At 40.2% G+C, this 21,042-nt stretch overlaps 1 protein-coding gene across 1 annotated transcript in view; it reads right to left on the bottom strand.

Moving 5' to 3' along the window:
• The window catches only part of LOC140132770 (chloride channel protein C-like), a 97,885-nt gene that overhangs the window by 41,402 nt on the left and 35,441 nt on the right, over positions 1–21,042 (bottom strand). The window contains exons 14-15 of the mRNA XM_072151940.1: positions 2,995–3,161; positions 973–1,149 (exon numbers count right to left, since the gene is read on the bottom strand). Of these exons, the coding sequence (XP_072008041.1) occupies positions 973–1,149; positions 2,995–3,161 (344 nt within the window). The remainder of the gene's footprint in view (positions 1–972; positions 1,150–2,994; positions 3,162–21,042) is intronic.

Raw genomic sequence — 21,042 nt, forward strand, 5'->3', positions numbered from 1 at the left:
CAATGTAAACGTTAAAGTAGCACTCCCACAAAATGTTTTATTTTATGTTTCAAAGTTTTCATGATGTAAATTGAAGTGCAAGTAATTTCCTTGCCAGTGACTCTATCTGAGAGTTATCTGCTCCCTATTGTGAACTCCAAGTGTAACTCCCATAGGGGACATTCAGACATCCAGAAGTAGCGGCCGTAAGCTAGCTGCAAAGATGGCAGCTAGCTCACTGCAGTAATATACGTACATTGGGGCTTATTTACTAAGGGTCCCGTGGCAGCACTTTCCTCGAATTGTCCAACGTTTTCGGGGATTGCACAGCTGGGACAGGTATTTAGCAGGGGATTTTGGTGCACGCGATCATATTTTGGCACAGCGGCGCCGGCTTTCATGCGACAGAAATCAGGGGGCGGGCCGCTGGTCGAACCGACTGATTCGGACTGAGAACGGAATTTAACTTTAAAATTGTGTTGCAAGACAATGCACTTACATGCACCAAGAAGAAGATGGTGAACTCCAGCGGAGCTGGGCGGGGAAGTGACACATTTAGGAAATCGGGCGCACAATCTTAGTGAATCGCGGCAGAGTACATTGTCATCGGACAATGCACTTTTGTGAACTCCGAGGGACTGGGTAAGTAAATGTGCCCTATTGTGTCTGAGCCATGCAGCCACTGCGCAAAGGAAAGAGCAGTTCCTATAACTGCCCTGATTTGCGGCCCGGCCGCTCATGTCGCTACGGAGAGGGGTGGGGTGAGAATCATCCTATTGGAATCTGTAGGATATGCAAGTAGGTATTGAGCGCTGGGTGGGTCCAGCTTTAGGGCTCACTGTCCGTGTCTATCCTTTGCTTTTCCATCTTATTGCCTGTTCCTGAACAACAAGGCAAATTATTTACACATCAGAATGTTTATTGTCTTTTCGATTCAATCCATGCTAATGAATAACACATGAACATAAATAGAAGAAATCACTTTCAGCATACCTTGTAACTGTTCCCAAAAATACCTCATCCTGGCCAGCAGCAGGACTGTAAACAACTGGGAAGCCATTGTGACTGGTGTTATTAAGTAGCTCCGTCAACATGGAGACACTTTCCCGTAGGTGGAGAACTGTACAAGGCTGCATGGCATCTTTAGCTGTGAAGAGTTCCAGGTCTACCCTAAAAGTGCAAACCATAATAATCAAGAAAACATATTAACAATGTATAGCAATTATATTGTATCCCTATTCAAAGGTTTAACATATGAGTTTTACATTGGTTATCTGCTTTGGATAACTTTGGATAAGTAAATTTTTGACTAGGGGTTATCTCTTTGCTTTGATGTACTCTGCATAGAGATGTAAGAGGTAGCTGGGAGCTGTACTTAGCTATCCTTAGCAGTACCATATACAGGGCCTAAAGTAGCATTACATTCAGACACGGGAACAAAACCCTGTTATGTTAATTAGGGGGCGTCACAGCAGTTGGAACACTCCCCAATAGGTAATTTATCCTATAACCTGTGGATAATGGAGAACTAGAAAAATTTGGTCAACCCCCTTTAACTGCCTCCAACACAATGGGGCTCATTTACTAAGGGCTCCACGGCCGCACTTTCGTCAGGTTTCCCGTCTTTTTCTGTTTTTCTGTTCCGGTCTGTTACTAGGGGTCTTCTGTACTAGGGGTCCACATTTCTAAAGAGAACCTTTTTTTTTTTTGTTCGAACCTAGGAATTTCAAATATCAAGGTACTACTTTTAACACAATCATCTATAAATAATGTGTCCGTAGTCTGTGCCTGTGTCTGAAATTATTAATGCTTAAAATTTGAATGCATGGCAGATATTTTCCTAAGCTTTCTCTTATAAACAGACAATTTTATCAATATTAAACCATTTTCTATGAATTAGTTAAATCAACTAACTTAAAGAGAACCTGTCAAGCAAATTAACCCTTAAAAAACTGAATATATTTTCATAAATTGCCATTAGAAAGCATTGCCCCTATCCCTACATTGTCCCTCTACATGGCTATAAACTTAAACAATCAGGTTCTAAAACTGTATGCAAATGACCTGAGAGAGGTCCAATCAGTTTTTATAATATTCAGCAGTCTAGGTTATTCATGAGTGGGAGACACAGCCACACCCCCCAGTGCTTGACTGACAGCCGGTATAATGATGTGACACTCCTGGTGCTGCCTCCTCTCTCTACTTCCTTATTTGTTCCTATGTATGCAGTATAATTATTGTAAGTGGAAAATAGAATTATGTATTTTTTATCGTATATGGAAATATAATAAAGTGTTTTTAATCCACTTTTAAAATTATTCTAATGAGGAAGAAGGGCTCTGCGAGTGTTGACAGAGCACCTCTGTGCTGTAGCTTCACAGGCTGTTACACTGTGCAGGATCACATAATCCTCCCCCTTCCTCCCTCAGCACTTCCTGCCACTCTTAGCCTGCTTTAATCTCACACATCGAGGAGGGGGGATGTGCTCCAGAACAGTTTATCAGCTTGTGAGAGCCCTTCTGGCTTATTAGCATAATTGTAAAAAAAAAATAGATTTTTAGAAGGAAGGAGGCCATGGATAACAAGTATAAGAAGATTACCACAGTCAGGGTGTCTGTATCTATGAGTAAGTTTCCATGTTTAATGCTTGATTTTGATGATAGATTTCCCTTAAAGGGTTTATCAGGACTAACAAATATTGATGATCTATATGAAGGACAATAAAATCAGATTGGTGTGAGTCCAATAACTGGTACCCTCAATGATCAGCTGTCTGTGACGTCCTCAATGTTCTGCTGATGAGCTGAAAATGGTAGAGGAAGGAGACAGCGCTGTTTTGTGTGGCTTATCTCCCATTGAAATGAATGTAAGATGCCCTGCAATACCCTGGTCCATTGCAGTCTATACATGGCTGAAAATAATTTTTTCTATCTTTGTCTCCTGATTTAATAAAATTAACAATGAATTGCTTGTTCTTCACAAATACTATAAATATGCATCAAAGCTAAGACTTACTTCTTCTTGCCATGGACAATATAGGGCTCAGTCTCTAAATATGGGATACACTTAAGATTCAATAAAGAGCTGAAGAGCGAATGGTTGAAGTAATCTCCCACTGTTTTTCCCACCAGCACGGCCACCATTATCAGGAGGATGGACTGCACATCATTAGTAAGCTCCACCTAGAAGGAAACAGACAACAGAAAAAGTCTGCTCAGTCAGACATATAACATTAGTTACATGAGCATCATCATCGGCAGCTGAAGTGGCCCCCGGTCACTATGAAAAAGTAACAAGGAGGTTATATATTTCACCCCACTCATTCCATAAGCCGTATCTTTTGGATTTCTCCTTGTACAAAGTTATATGTTGACTTGTTATCTGAGAGACAATTAGACTTTCTAGTGGCACCATATAATATTCCGTGCTACGTTCTGGGAAGCTAGAAAAAAAAATTCCAAATGAGGAAATAGTGGCAAAAAACACAGCTGTGCCATATTCTGATGGGCTTAATTTTTACTGCTTTCAATGTGCGGTTGAGATGGCACCTCTACTTAAATGTGCTATTGCTGCAATCATGATATCAGTGAATCATCAGTCATTCAATGAATATATAGTTGTGCCTTAATACCTTTAAACAAATTCAAAAAACTTTCATTAAAAAAATCACCTTGCTTTGCCAAATCCTGACACCCTTAACTTATTTATACTGCAGTGTGAACTGCGCAGAGCTGTGTAATGTGTCATTGTTTGCAGGATGAGATGACGTTTTCATTGATACCATTTTGACAACCGTACAACCTTTTGTTCACTTTTTATAAAAATTTTTATTGGAGACAAAGTAGGGGAAAAGTGGTGATTCATACATTTATGTGGTGTCCTATTTTCCATTACAAGGTCCCACCACCGGGAAGATTCATTTTTATATTTTGATACATTAGACTTTTTGGAAATCAGTGATACCTAATATATTTATGATTTTACGTGTTTATTTATTCTTATATGTGTTCTAGGGAAAGGGGGTGATTTGAAATTTTTTGGTGTTCGTTTTTTTAATCTTTTTTTTAAAACATAAAAAAATTATTTTACTATTATTTCAGCCCCTAAGTTACTAAAACCTGGAGCGGTTTGATCATTTATACAATATACTGCAATAAAACTGTATATACAGTATACAGTGAATATACTGCTTCTGTATCACTGTCTGCCCCTGGTCACTAGCTGCTGTAAGGATATGCAGGCTGAGTCTAAGAGTAGTCTTTGCAACTGGAAAGGGAGTGACATCAGAAATATATTTCTTTGATGTCAAGGAGGAGGAAGGATAGTATAGTCATTCCCTGACCTAAGGACTCCTGACTTACAGACAACCCCTAGTTCTAGTTACAGATGGACCCCTCTTCCCACTGTGAGCTCTGGTGAAGCTCTCTGGATACTTTACTTTAGTCCCAGGTGGCAATGATCTTCTGTAAGGTGTTTGTAGTGAACTTTTATTAATAATCCTTGATAGCACATACTTGTCAAAATCTAATTTTCTGGGACAAAAAAAAAAAAGATTTTGTCTGGAGTTACAATTATAAAATATACCTATTCCGACATATATAGAAATTCAACTTAAGAACAAACATAAAGAACCTATTTTGTATGTAACCCAGGGACTACCTGAATTTAGATATATCATATTAAAATATGGCCTGCTTAACAATCACTCATAAGACCACAATGCAAAACATAACATATGAATCTACTCCACAACACTTTCCTTCAGAAGCAAATAGATTTGGATATTAACATCAACATTCTGCAACTTTCAAATATAAACTTATAAAACTTTCTTACGCTTTAATTTACAAAACTTTAACTACAGTCTGATTTCACTTTGTGTCATATGGACATAGAACTAAAGCTTCTGCAGTATGGGGACTCCCTTCCATGTATTGGTGATGACAGGTTGGCTGGCTCTGTTCATTAGCTAAACCAACCCTCTTCTCAGTAATGTATGTTTGTTTTTTTTGTAAGGGAGTGGAATAAAAATAATTTAATAAAAATAAATTCTTCTGCTTGAACCAGCCATCAGCCCACATCGTATATACAAAGTGCAAAGTCAATGGGATTGCAGAGAAGTCTATAGCTTGGTACCTGGCATTTTTCGGATAGCAAACAGGGGGAGTACCCAAAATTGGTTAATAAAAAAACGTTAAAGTTGCATGCAGTTAGCAAGTGTGATAGGCCTGCCTGAATAAATGGTTTTTAAGAGCATGACTAATCCTTTGGAGGTTGGGTATAAGTTTGATAGACCGGGGCAGGGCATTCCAGAGAATTTCTAGAAACTCTTAGATTTAAAAGTCAAAAGCAGATTAGAAGGGTGCTAAAGTAAATGGAAAAGAGGCATTTTTTTACCAAAAAGTTTACTAACGTAACTTGTGCAATTGATTTATGTACAAAGTGTATTAAAAATATAGGCAAAGGCTGCAGCTTTCTTCTACTCCCTGGAGCTCTGCCTTCTCATATTAGGGTCTGTGTATGAACACAACTCATCAAAGGATGATCAAGAAGTTTTTGCATGAAGAACAGAATTATTATAAAGATACAAAACCATGAGGGAAAAAAATGTTATGCCACATACTGAGACAAATTGGTCACAGTCTTGTGCCCCCATATTGTGCCATCTTAAATTACAGTTCCCTGGAATCTCTTGTGGAAGCTTCACTGTAGGTAGAAAAAAAAAACTGAAAATTTTATAAACCAGTTTTTTCTTTCGTGTCACTCCCTAGTGTTTACATGTGCACCAGATACAATCCAGCAAGTAATTCTGAAAAACACTAAAACTTCCAATTCTATTTATGTTTCTTAAAGGTTCGCCTCATTTACTTCAATAATACTTTTGTAAACTACAATCCTGAAGAATGTACTTTTTTGGCATTTTCTCTTGGGAAAGCAAAACAGGGAGCGGATCCAAACATTTACCACTGATTTTATGAAACAGAAACATCTGCCCTCTTTCACAGTAAGTGCTTTTTTGGCTTTGCTTCGCTGAGGAAAAAACCTGATGTGAATCAGCTTTACACCGACTAGACGAACACGTAAAAAGTTGCCGTTAACATTTAACCTAAGCGTGGCTTTGGATGAAGTGTGAAAGCATTCATCTCATTGTGGTAAATAGCATTAGCTCAGCCACACACAGAGCACAGTTTGCTCGGTTTACAAATCCAACAAGTGAAGATATAAAAATTGTATGGCAGCTGCTTAGGGCTGAAAATATCAAATATGTGTATACATGACTTTCAAATCACCTGCTGCTCCAGTGGCTACCGGCCCTGTTTACATTTCTGCAGTAATGACGCGCGATACGAATACACGCTGTAACTACTGATACCACCTCTGGCAGGGCTGTAAAGCTATAAAGTAAAATAATCAATAGTTTTTTGCTGGTGTTTTCTTGATTTTATGTTGGGTGACGTAAAAGCTATCTAAGTTTGTTTCATTAAAAAATGGCTAGAATGTAATCCAAATAAAGCTGTGATTTACAGATGCGGCAAAGTGGATCGAATTAAGCTAATTAAGCAATTTATGCTACAGACTTAAAGATTTTTATATTTATGTAAATGAGGCGGAAGTGTTTTTGGGGCATCCCTACCCCCTGGACACAGGTTTCGCTGGCTGATACATGCCCCCCTTCCTGCAGAACTCTGTAATTCTTATAAATGTGCACTATGCGCCTATAGTTTTTCGTAGCCACACTGAGTAGCAGATGGTGGGCAGAGGAGGCAGAAAGCATGGTTGAAGTGCTGCAGGGAGTCTATATTAGCTAGTGAAAACAGAGCCCTGAGGGCCCAAAACACTTTTACCTTCCCCAAATATAAAATTAAGTTTAAAGGACATCTATCACCAGATCAAGGATTGTAAACCAAGCATACCGTCATTACTGGTGTGCGCCCCTCTGACAGGATCTAATCTTCTTTTAGCTTCTTATGCCCTGGTTTTTCCAAAAAAAGGATTATAAAACTAGGAGTTAATGGAGCCTGGAGCCCCTCTGGCTCATTTGCATAATGTAAAGTACTTTTTATCTTAAAAACAAGTGCATAAGAAGCTCAAAGAACAGCATATCCTGCCAGAGGGGACTCACGCCAGTATGACGGCTTGGTTTACAATCCTTGAACTGGTGATAGATGTCCATTAAATCCAAGGAGTAGGGTAGTATCGATAATAAAAACTTAAAAAAAACAGTATTCAAGCTGCACTATTGTATTATTATAATTATTACAGAAAATATTATAGAACTGGAGCATCCGAAAAAAAAATCTTAAATGGATTTTATGCCACAATCTACAGTTCCCCTTTTCGGATGCCTATATTCCAACTAAAAGACTTCCCAGTTTCAACTAGATACTGATAAAAAGCTAGCATTACACAGATTGTAAGTTGTAAACATTGATAAGCATTGAACTCAACTTCAGAGATGAGAAGTCTTGATACCTCTTATATATGCAAGTGTAGAACAGAAACTGAATTTTATAGTGAGGATTTACTCTGCAGATTTTCATTAACCACATATTTGTGGCCACTATAAATGCAAAAAGCTACCGTGTAAGAGGCTAAAAATCATATAAACTGCCATATGAATGAAAAAAATCTCCCCAGCATCTGTTAGATGAATTAAATTAACAGCTTGTTCTTTTGGGGAGGTTTAGGGGAATTAATCAAAGAAGTTCTCCAGCTTTACTCCTTAGTAAAAGACAGCTTGATTTTACAACATAAATATTCTTTTACATTCAGCTGGGAAAATGCCAGTGCAAAATCAGCTCCATAAAAAAGTAATATTGTGGGTTTTCAAAACGCCAAAAAATCTATGCTTCAGTAAATCACCCTCAATGGTGTTTGGTGCTAGGACTAGGCAACTGAGAGTTTGTAACTTTTCTCTTGGACCATGTAGTCTGGGATCAGTATTGACAGGCAATATTTCTGAATAAATAATAATGAGGACCCCTGCTGCTCCTCATACCAGTCCACTTATTCTAAGGACTAAGTGCTAATGACTTACAGGGGCCGTTTAGGGGCAGCCACGGAGGCTGTGAGCAGTATGAAGTGCCTCGGCTAAGGCAGAGGAGCAGTATGGTCACCGTATGGTGCTCACAGAACTTTCGGGAGGCGTCTGAAGGGGTAGTAGTCTCTGCCTGAGATCGAGACACATGAGTTGTACAAAGTTTTTCGTTTGCTGAATTATGCCACACGGGCGATTGAGTCTAGGAGTCTATAAAGGAAACTTTATACTCTCACGTTGTCTAATGGTCTAATATTGCAAGCTATATAAATTTGAATGAATTATCAAGAAACTGTTGTTATATTCTTATGGAAAAAATTTTTGAAGTAAAGTTTTTTAACTGTATATTAATTGTGGCCATTGTCTTGGACACTATTCACTGGAGAGGTGCAGGGGCAGCCACACACGTGACGCCAGAAGTGTCCGGATCCACGAGCAGTGAAGGCAGGCAGCTGAGCGTCTCAGACACAAGAACCGCATCCTGCAGTGGGGGTAATCCTACGATCCTACCGACGACTAGAGCAGGATGTTGGTCAGCCTTTAATCTCCGTCTTTGACACCACGTGGGCGAACTACCTTCTTCAAGGCAAAACGAGTGGAGCATGAGTGAGCGCTGGTTATGGTGCCATAGGATTTGGCACTGTGGGTCTGGTGCTACAATCCGGTTTCGGTCCTGCCATGTGGCTGCTGGCACCTGGTCTCGGGTTCAGTGGGCGCTGCTAGCAGGTGGTTTAGCTCCTTGACCTGTATATCAGCTTGCTTGGTTTACAATCCTGGTGGTGGAAGTCCTTTAAATCTATTAAGATCAGCTAAACCAGCCTCAAATACAAGGAGGTAGTCCTATGAGTCTTACATCTCATAGTGGGAGGGGGGATAGTTGGACATTGTAATGGGAAGTGGGTTGTGAATCCACTGTGCTATACGTCAGGTATGAATTTGGGTCACCACTGAGGCCATTTCTTTTAGGGATTTGTTCTTCGCAGTAGAGATATTGCCAGAAGAGATATTTCCAGGCCACGACTCTCTTATGGCGGATCAGGTTGGAGAGCACCTGGGCCAGCAGGCACAGAGACACAGGCGCACACCGAGGGAACAGGCAAGAGAATTGTCAAGGTCATTCCTAAGACCTCTTAGAGCAGTGATGGGGAACCTTTTAGAGAAACTGCAAACCAAAATCCACTTAATTACCGTTGTGACAACATGGCATTTAAAGCTGTAACATATTGCTACCTGTTCTTCCACATCACTCAGTCGTATCAGCCCCCTGAGGCCACCAATACATTTGAAAGAAGGAGGACAAATTCAGACTCTCATTCTAGCCTCTCTCCAGGATCTCTCTGTACAGGAAGAATCATAGGTCCAGCAGGATGACCTTCAGAGATAATGTACTTCTGTCAACACCTGGGGCGATGGCCTGAGCGCCCACAGAAAGGGCTCTGAGTTTCACCTCTGGCGCAGGTGCCATAGGTTCGCCACCACTGTCTAAGAGGAATAGCCTGTCTGCTTTAAAAAGTGTTGCCTTTTTACATCAAAATAACATTGATGATTCTATTTTTATATAAAATTGTGTTCCCCTTCATCCCTTGCTTCCTTGGTTGAACTTGATGGACATATGTCTTTTTTAAACTGTACTATGTAATTAAGCAGGGAGTCATACACATATGATTTTGGTCAGGGAACAAGCCAAAGGTGAATCCACAGTATGAATTCAACGGACAGCATTACTAGACTTTACTACATTACTAGTTAGGAACCTTTACTCACACATAGGGGAATAAATAATTTGGAGAAATTTAGATATTCCCAATGTTATAGCAGCAGACGAAAGTACAGTACAAACAATGACAGAACAATAATATTAGAGATAAATATGGGAGATGGGACCTGCAGGGACAGGTTAGCTGGTGAGCACTGGTTACTTCTGTCGGGTGTTGTTTGTTGAACAGACTGATTGCAGCGAGGAGGAATTACTTTTGATAACGCTCCCTTTCACCCTTGGGGTGAAGCCGTCGGTCACTGAAGGTGCTACCACAGTCACCACAGTCTCTTTCATGGGATGGGAGCTATTCTCCAGAACAGATTTCAACTTACACAGTGTCCTCCTCTCAGCTACCACCTGCACTGTGTCAGGAGGACCCCGGGACAGAGCTGGCTTTCATAATCAGTTTGTCCAGTTTTCCTTAGCTGAGATGCTGCTTTCCCAACAGACTACACCAAAGAAGATGGCTGATGCCACTACAGAGTTGAAGAAGGTCTTAAGAAGTGCCCCCTGCCCTCCAAATGTCCTTAGTCTCCTTAGCAGGTATAGCCTGCTCTGACCCTTCCTGTGAAGTGTGATTGTGTTCTCTGCCCACTCCAGTTTATTGTTGAGGAGGACACCCAAGTACTTATAGGACTTCACTGCCTCAATGTCTGTCCCCTGGATGACCAGTGGTTGAGAAGGAGGACTGCGCTTACGGATGTCCATCACCATCTCCTTGGTCTTCCCAGCATTAATCCAAATGTGATTTTGATGGCACCAATCCACAAGCTACACCATTGTTGATCTATAAAATTGGTGTTGCATCTTGTTCACATAGTGCGATTGTTCTGAGCAAAAAGAGAGCTCTTGTTTGATGTATAATAGTGATTGTTTTCCACATTGTGTAAAGTGAAGGAAGCTTAGTGTAACTATTGAATGAACATATACTTTGGTCCTTTAAAAAGTCAAGAGAGCCAAGCCAGTAGGCCCTGCAGATGGAGCTGTAAGAGATGGAGCCAGGAGGAGTGAATGTAAGTACAGGCAGGGGGCTTGCAGGGACATTGCCAAACAAGGCAGGTGAAAGTAACCGTGGGGTGGGGGACATGTCCAAAAACAGAACTCATTGCCAGCATTTTCATTTTTGACAATTACAGCACCATCTGTCACCAAAATTGAAACAGAGCTAGGTTAAACCAATGTAATTTTTTGTGTGGAATCTGAATCTGCAATAAACAATGGGGGTTCCCTTTTAAGATGTTAAAGTTTCCCCCCCCCCCCCCCTCTGTCCCACACCCAGGGGATAATGGTAGTGGGCCTAGTTTGGTATCAATTGTTAAAAAATATTTGACACATATATTTTTAGTTTTTTGATGTAAAGCTGGGGCAACACCCCAGAAGAAGCCATATAGGGCGAAACCCAGGGTCGTGCAGCTGGCGTCCCAATTGGAGTTTTATATGCGCATTTTTATTGCTCTTTTGTGAGTATGTTTTTAATCTAAATAAATACTGAGTGCTAAACTGTACTACGCTATCTGCGGGTGAATTTCTTCCAGCGATCTGTCGCAACATATATTGCATATGGAGGAGGTCACAGGAAAAACCCAGGGGTATTGGTCTGAATAGCGGTATATTCTTATTGGAGGATTCAGGAATTTGTGCTGGAGGAGTAGGAACTACTCTATTTTGTGAGTGACCTATTGGAGGAAGGACACATAGAAGCAAGAGAATCAGGAGCTCCGGTCAGAACTTATTTTCGATGTAAAGTTTGCAAACCTTTCCAACTTCTTTGTTACACCCTGTGCATAATATATAATAGGATATAATAGAAGAAGAGAAGTTGAGTTTGTGGGACAAGCTGGACTTTAGCGGTTTGCCTTAGGGGTTCGGTTGGGCTTTAACCTGATTGATTTTCAATATTACTACTACAATTTATTTAGGGGCTTAGCTGCTTTTCCATTACACATCCTGCTTTTAGATGTGACAAGGTACAAAACATTTCAGAAGTAATACAAAACAGCACCTCTATGTCTGACATTTGCAGGTGACTATGAGTTGACAACTGTTTGGAATATTGATAGCTCGATACTCATTCCCAACAGTAAACTCCGTAGAGTATTCAAGCAAAGCACTCTGACAGCACAGTTTAGATGTATTAGGTTTCCTATTATTGCTTGTATTGTTTAATTTACTTGATTTTCATAAAGTGCATGCAGCACCGCTGTGCTTTTCTGCTCAGCCATTCCTCACATCCCCTTTGCTGTCAATAACACAGTGCTGGATATGCAGTAAATCAAGGCATCTATTCATGAGGCTCTCACTGCAGTATGTGTTAAAAAAAGAAACTCAGTGGGTCATATATTCCATTACATTTCAGGAGACGTCAAAGAAAAGAAAACACATTTGTATCGGTTCAATCACTGAACCTTCAATGATTGAAGTTCCCTTTACTGTAGGATGGCTGCCGTTGGTGTCTTTGTTCTTCTCCTGTTAACACTGCCTTGTTAAGATGCCTGAGATGCTGCGATGCTGTGTATTATAGCGCAACCAAGTGGTGAGGAAGGTGCAGGACTACTGCAAAGCTACGTACAGGAAACTAATAATAATAATCTATATTTATATAGAACCATCAAATACTGTAGCACTTTAGAGATTCTGGGGAATATATACAAATAAAATAAGACATTACAGAGTAATAAGAGTCATATGAAACCATAGGAATGAGGGCCCTGCTCAGAAGAGCTTACAGTCTATGAGGGAGAAGAGGTACAAAAGCCTGTATAATGGTCCAGCCATTCTTTATAAGGAAATTTAATAAAAATAACTTCATAAATAAAAACGCTGCAGCTTGAACCAGCCATCAGATGGTTATCTTATATACAAAGTCCAAAGTCAGTGGAACTGCAGAGAAGTCTATAGCTTGGTACCTGGTGTTTGCCAGTTAACAGAAAGACGGGCATTTCCAGAATTAATAATAGTAATAATTCTTTATTTATATAGCGCACACAGATTACGCAGCGCAGCACAAAGCTTGTCAAAATTGGTCCCTGTCCCCATGGGGCTCACAATCGAAACAACCTAACAGTATGTTTTTGGAGTGTGGGAGGAAACCAGAGTACCCAGAGGAAACCCATGCAAACATGGAGAGAACTTACAAACTCTTTGCAGATGTGGACCTGGGTGGAAATTGAACCCAGGACCCCAGCGCTGCAAGGCAGAAGTGGTACTCACTCAGCCACCGTGCCGCCCTATTAGAATAGGTTAACAAAGAGAGAGTAAAAGTTGCATGCAGTTAGTGAGTGTGATAGGCCTGCCTAAATGAATGTGTTTTAATGTTTGAAGCTTTGGAAGTTTTGGAGGTATTAGTGTAATAGACCAGGGTGGGGCATTCCAGAGAATTGGTGCAGTTTGGGAGAAGTCCTGGAGAAGTTAGTGGGAGGTTCAAATTAAGGTAAAGAATAATCTAAGATCACTGGCAGATCGAAGAGAATGGGCGATAGACTGAGAGAACAGGTAGGGGGGTGCAGCATTATGCTGAGCTTTGTGCATGAGGGTGATTAATTTAAATCCTATTCGAAAGGAGACAGGTAACCAGTGCAGTGACTGGCACAGACTGGAGGCATCAGTAGATTGTAGAGAAGAGAGTTTAGTAAGTGCTAGAGTTACGAGAGTAAATCAGAGCAACAATAAGTGTTTTAGAGTTTTCAGTTGTAAGAAATGTTTGGATTCAATCAATGTTTTTAAGATGCATCTGGCAAGAGGGATCAACAAATTGAATATATGGTGCCAAGAAGAGGTCCGAGTCCAGTACAACCCCCAAGACAGAAGGCCTGCTGCTTTGGGGTTATGGTGACATCACAGACGGAAATTAAGACATAAGGGTTAGGTCGGTTATTAGACAATGAAAAGACAATGGGGCAGATTTATCAAGCTGTCTGAAAGTCTGAATATTTCCAGTTGCCCATGGCAACCAATCACAGGTTCCCTTTAAAATATTCATGAGCACTGGTAAGATGAAAGCTGAGCTGTGATTGGTTGCCATGGGCAACTGGAAATATTCTGACTTTCAGACACTTGATAAATCTGCCCCAATATGTTCCATTTTGGAGAACTGAAGTTTCAATAGAGAGAGGATATGATGGTAGAGACAGCAGAGAGACAACCAATGGTGTTCTGCAGTAAGGCAGGAGTCATGTTACAGGTAGGCTTACATAGTTGGATATCATCAGCATAAAGATGATACTGGAAACCAAATCTGCTGATGGTTTCTCTAATGGGGCAGTGTAGAGGGAAAAGAGAAGATGACCTAGGACTGAGCTCTGAGGACACTGACAGTAAGAGGAAGATGCGAAGAGAAAGATCCAAGGAAGGAGACACTGAATTTACAGTCAGAAAGATAGGAAGAAAAGCAGGACAGTGAGGAGGAGCTGCTGCTCTACAGTATGAAATGCTTCCCCGAGATCCAGAAGAACAAGGAGAGAATAGTCACCTTTGGATTCAATTGATATTTTATAGCACCCGCCAGAGACATTCTTTGGTATTCTGTATATATTATACATCACTTTCTATAAGTATTTATATGCACACTACATGTAATATTAGATCAGTTTGCATCAGTATTCTACACAGTTTCATATCCAGGGCTTAAAGGGAATCTACCATTAAACTGAAGCATGATCAACAAGGGGGACTTACTCATAGATCCAGTCACCCTGACTGTGATAATCTTCTTATATTTGTTATTCATGGCCTCCTTCCTAGTAATATCAACTTTTACTCTTGCAGTGCCAGAGAATGCGGTAGTGAGAGCCCCCCCCCCCCCCAAAAAAAAAGGGCTGGCACCATTTAGCCTTAAAAATTTTAAAAATATACGAAAATATTTGGACAGAAAAAGAAAAGATTAGCAAATGGTCCAGTAGTATGTGGAGGTAACTTTTAAAATATAAAATTGTGCTAATTTGGGGCATTACCCCTTGCCAGTCTCCCTTGCCTGCAGCTTAACAGGCTGTTACAGTTTGCAGGAACACTTCCCCCATCCTACTGTGTGCTGCCTATGAGATTACAGCAAGAAGAAGAGGGAAGGGGGAAAGCGCTGAGCAGGAGCAGGGGGTGGGTGAGACAGTGTAACAGCCTGTGAAGCTGCAGAACAGAGGGGTTCTGATAATGCATCCAGAGCAATTTTAGAGGCCATGGATAACATATAAGATTGGTGGCGAACCTATGGCCCTTTCTGTGGGCACTCAGGCCATTGACACCAAGACAGAGTGCACCAAACAGGACCAAATTCACCAAATCTTCCTGCAGACAATTTAAGAGATGCTGCTGCAGTGCTATTTGAAAGCGACACTTCGTTGGCATTTTGGAACCGCAGGAAAAGTGGTTGGTAGAACAGCATTATCTTTGTAGGTCATCCTACTGGACCCACCATCCTTCATGTACAGAGAGACGCTGGTGAGAAGCTACAATGATAGTCTGAATGTGGCCTCCTTTTTTCAACTGTATTAGTGGCCTCAGGGGGCCGATACGACTGAAAGATGTGGAAGAACAGGTAGCAATAAGTCACTGCTTAAAATGCTATGTTGGCCCTTTGCGGTAAATAAGTGGATTTTGGTTATAGTTTGGTCAGGTTCGCCAACTGACATATAATATAAGAAGATCATCACAGTCTTGGTGCCTGGATCTATGAGTAACTGTCCCTGGTTTATCATGCTTGATTTTGATGGTAGATGTTTTTAATCCCTCTTTACATGGCCCTATAATAGAGTTGGCGAAATCCCAATGTTTTGATTGTAATAATATTCTCAAACAGTCTGACTGTGAGGAACTTCCTCTGTGCTTGATGAAATGTGAAAAACCAGACTGCAGCATGACAAATGTTGTGGTCTCTTCCAAACAGCAAAATTCCCCCTTAAAGAGCCACTTTCATCAGGTTTTATACCATTAAAAAAAACAACACTCTCAGGTTGGGTATAAAATATACTGTTTAGCAATGTCTCTTTTATGCTATATCTCCTTTGTTTACATACTGAAACATCACCTCATAAGTCATATGCAAATCGGTTAAGAAGAGTCACTTTTAGAGGCTGGCGGCAGATAACAGGGAATACTGGTAAGGACATTTCATATGCCCCTGAGGGGGCTGTTAGTAGTGTAAACACTGTCCCTTTATGTAGACAAGCATTTGGCTTCCATCAGAACCTGAGGATTTGTTTTTCCTCATTGAGCCTAGAATTGTCTCTTACTTAGCCGCTATGTTTCCTTCCACTGCTGTCTTTGCGGACTCCTTTAGAGACTGAAATTGCTTTGGGATCTGTTTAAGTATACCATTAACTTTATATTTATTTCTTGCTGCTGTCTTATTAGAATTGTTTATTTGCTTGATAAGTGCATTTAATTAAGAACAGATCTATGTACGCAGTTACATTTCTCAGAAAATCCAATTCATACTTTGCTCTTTTAATTTGAGAATTAAATCGCTTTACATTTCAATTGGGCACTTGGGGGACTTGTTTATTGCCCTTTTACAGATAACAGGGATTTTCAAAGTGCCATCTGCTTTCAACCCACAAAATGCCTCCTCAAGTCACTTTTTTAAGGTTGAGCCAATCATAGGAGGGACACATACATTAACTTCATTGATTAAAAATAAATGCCAGGCGGTGATGGTTTCCTAATGTATAGAAATAAACAGAAACCAAGTAACCAACCTACACAGTCCTTAGAGATGTGTATACTTATAGAGACTATACTAACATGTAGCTTTTCTAGCTCAAATTATATCTTTAGCAATCGCATCTTTACACACGTGAGTTGTTTGGGTCAATGCAGACGTCTGTGTTTTCTATGGACTGTGGGGCACATTTACTAAGGGTCCGCACAGCGCATTTCCGCTGGGTTTCCCGACTATTTCCAATTAGCGCCGCATTTAACAGTGGTTTTTTGGCGCACCCGATCGGATTTTGGCGCAATCTAGCCCCAATCCCCTGATGACGCTGGTGCTCCATGTCAGGGGGGCTCGTGTTTGGTTTTTAGAGAATCATAGTTGTGGCTGTTAATGAGTAGAGATCCACTATTCCAGACACTACGATTGAGTAGCTACTCATCCTGTGATATTTACATACGAAAAATAGCAGCCCAAAATGTGAAATTTTAAAAGAGTTGAGTGTGATTATTTAATAATTTAATAAAAGTTAAGTTTTAGGCCTGACCAATAAGGCTTTTTTTCTGTCTTAGGACAGTTTTGAAAGTTTGGTATATGTTGCCTTGGCAGTCTTAAAGGGCTATCACTGGAGGAAATTGTTATTTCTACGCCAGGCCCTGCCCAGGACCTGGCCTCTTGATAAATCCGGCTGAGCCGCAGCAGCGGCAGGGCAGTCATACGCTGGCGTACAAGAAGCGGCATATGATAAATGACCCTCTATGTGTGTACATAGTGTGTTTTATACTGCATGTGTATAAACGGTGAGTGTATACTGTTTATATTAGTATATATACACTATATGTATGAATATAGTAGGTGTGCAAATTTGATGTGTATATTCAGTATGTGTGTATAAATGTATGGATGTGTAAGTACTGTATGTGTGTATATTCTGTTTGAGTTTGTATATACTGTATGTATTGGTGTATAAATGTATACATGAGTGCATAAATGAGTATACCATAAGTGTTTACGAGTATATAAAAATGAGTGTATGAGTATAAATGACTTTATGTGTGTGTATATAATACAAATGTGTGTACATAAATGTGTAAATATGTGTGATTGTACAAATCGGTCTTTACTCTACTCTTACTCTATTTTGATGTAGAACTTCCATAGAAATAAAGCAGTAGGTATGTACAAAGTTGTTAAAGCAAATCTATTCATTGATGGTCAAATGCCAAGTACCCAATGTGCCTAAAAAGTATTACATATTTAGCTTACTGTTGACATCAATAGATGAATGTCTTTACTAATGCCTTAAAAGATCCTCTTGGCTTATACATTTAATTTGCCAACTAATAAATCCTGTATTATTCCGGGCACTGCTGACTTTTTTGCCTTCTTGTTTACAAGGCAGTCGGCCAGTCATTGTTACTCCAGTGACAACCTGAGAAAATACCTGGTGACATGAAGATCAATCGCCATGTACTTCCGCCATCTGGCTTTCTACGGGAAGTCTATTAAGTGACAATGAAACTGGCAGAACAATGACTGGCCAAAGTTTTTAGTATACATTATTATCAGTATATTTTTTTAAAAAAAGGCTGAAATTGTATATTGCATGAATTTGTCACTTCTGCTATATCTGTTGGTCTTCGATATTTTCTGCATGTAATACGTGTGCAATAATCTAATGTCCTTTGATGTCATATGTGTTGATCTAGAGCCAAAACACTGGGGATATAAGGTGTTATGTGTTTGACTTTGTACCTCCAAGCTTCTCCTGCTTTTTTTTTGTATTTAGTTATATTGAAAATGCATTTCAAAATGTGGTGGGCCCACAATCTTTATGTAGCCAGAGCTATGGTAGCCTTAATCCACAATTGCTTGCCATATAGAATTAGTAAGAATGAGTAGCAGCACAGAAAAAATGGTACAAGTGAACGGTGCTGGGGGAACCTCATTTACATTTGGAAGCATATTTGATGACTTTTAGCAGTAAATATGTAGATGTAGTGCAGTAAAATTGCACTTGCTTGTGTTATACTATAATCAAATGATATGAAAAATTAAGTTTTCATAAAGTTACATATTACTTGTAAAAATGTCCTTCAAAACCACATACAAAATGCATCTATCTTGTATAATAAATAACTATTTCCTTTCACACAATGTCTTTCAGATTGTTTACATAGGTTCTTTCCAAATGGAAGATTATAAATTAACAGCCAAGAATAACTACATTTTTGGACCCAGTTCGAGAATATGGATAATAAGTATGCACCAGACGTCCTTTTAAGAGATGTTTGCCACATTAAAATCCTCTGTCCCATAGCACAACTTTCTTCATTTCAGCCAAAAAATAACACATGTTTTCTCAGGGGCTGTCATCTATTATGGCATTACAACCACACAATGGAGCCAATGGTAAAATGCTAGTAACAATCAGACTACTAGGAGTTTAACTAGGCAATTGATCCTGTAATATATCTTCCAGAAGTTGGGACTAAGGGATGACCTGATTCTGTGGAAGGCACTTTGACTACAAAAATAAGAATATTCCACCATCCTCTATATGCCTAATACTAATACATTGGGGCAGATTTACTTACCCGGCCCATTCGCGATCCAGCGGCGCGTTTTCTGCGCTGTATTCAGGTCTGGCCGGGATTTATTAAGGTAGTTCCTCCGTCGTTCACCAGGTGGCCCTGCTGCGCTGAAGAGCATCGGAACGCACTGGAATACACCGAGCCAGGCTGAGTGAAGGTAAGTGCAATTTTCGCGACTTTTCTTTTTTTTAAAATGCGGCTTTTTTCCGAATCCGTCGGGTTTTCGTTGGGCCATACCGCCCCCCTCCCCCCCGATTTCCGCCGTGTGCATGCCGGCGCCGATGTGCCACAATCCAATCGCGTGCGCCAAAATCCCGGGGTATTTTAGGGGAAATCGGCGCAAATGGGAAATATTCGGGTGACATGTCGGGAAAACGCGAATCGGGCCCCTAGTAAATGACCCCCCATTATCTTAAAATAATAAAATAAATTTTTTAAAAAGTGTGTGTTCTCCTTATTTTCAAATAGAACCGGGATAATTTATCAAGCAGGTACACCAAGGGACTGCTGTCAAAAAAGATTCTTGGGCATTCTAATTTTGCGTTTTTGTTTTACTTTTGAAAAAAATAATTGAGAAGTGACCATGCCTAGCAATCGCCCAGTAGTACCTGGGTGGTGTGAAATTATGAGCCAGAACTATGGATAGTGTTATTTTTATAGAGACATAACACTACATTTGTTTAACATTTTGCAACATCTGATAAAAGACAAATCTAGATTCCAGCAAAACTGATTGTTAAAAGTTCCCCTAATGATACATGTTTCTCAATATTATTAGCAAAAATTCAACAAGGGTTCTGATAATGACCTTCTATGTGGTAGAGAAAGGTTACTATGGTTTGTATATCAGGTCTGTTAATAAAATCCAGGCTGCTATAAACGCTATTCTGTCTTCTGCTCATGTAAAGTGCAAAAAACGTATGAGTGAGAATTTATTTTTCTTTTCCATTGGCAAGAACGGGCAGAACTGAGCCCTGAAGTTCCTAAAAACTCCATCCCTGCCTAGTCGCTGGACTTGTAGTGGACTGCAAGTGACAACTGGGCGATGGTTCCTACCATTGATAAGTGTAAAATAAAGATGAGAATCAAACACAATGAAAGCAAACTAATAATGTAGTGGTGTATAAAATAATGAAGAAAGAGAGTGATCCATTTCCAGGCAAAAGTCAAAGTATTAACAGAATATCTCAGAAAATCTCAGAGAGCCAGAATAGACAATTACAGACACAGATATATGAAACAGGTAGGTATAAATGGAGCTGTCAGGCGCCACCTCGGAAGCTGAATGATGCAGCCCTCCGGCACTCCCATTGGCCTGAGTGACACACACCTTGCTCAGAGAAGTTGCTGACCTGTCACTCCAACCGCCTGCTGCACAACATCACACCCACATGTGGTCCCCAGCTAGGAGAACCATGCGGCTTACTCCTAGAAAAACCCAGGAATAAGGAAGGGGCAGAAGAAGTCAGGTCAGAGAGCTTTCATATTCATAATAGACTCAGCCATATGGTGAAGGATACATTTTAGGCATATGTAAATGATGTATCTTTCCTCAAAAGAAAGCTGTGTCTCTATCTTAACCTGGTGGAAAGCAACAATCTTATAAGCCAACGTTCAGTCCTTCAACAAGTCTTACAGCTCAGCTACCAAATAGGATTAGGATCTCAGTCACCTTGCAACACCTGTGAAAACAACAGGGGCAAAACTACAGTGGTAGCAGCCACAGCAGCCACTATGGGCCCACAGGGTCAGGGGGCCCCATCATCCGACCTGGCACTAAAGAATGGAGGATGTGCATCAATGTATATATATTATGCTCTATGTTGTACAGCATAAACTGTATATAACATGCTGTATGCTGTATAACATGCATTTATGCTGTATATGTGTGTGTACTTGTGATGTGTATATGATATATGTGTATGTGGTGTGTATATACTGTATGTGGTGTGAGAAATTGAGAGGTGTCATTTGGGAGAACCGCTATCTGTCCTTCAGGCAGATAAAAAGTATGTGGTAAAAGCCCTGGATT

The sequence above is a fragment of the Engystomops pustulosus genome, chromosome 5 (assembly GCF_040894005.1).
Source record: "Engystomops pustulosus chromosome 5, aEngPut4.maternal, whole genome shotgun sequence".
In the NCBI taxonomy this organism is placed as follows: domain Eukaryota; kingdom Metazoa; phylum Chordata; class Amphibia; order Anura; family Leptodactylidae; genus Engystomops; species Engystomops pustulosus.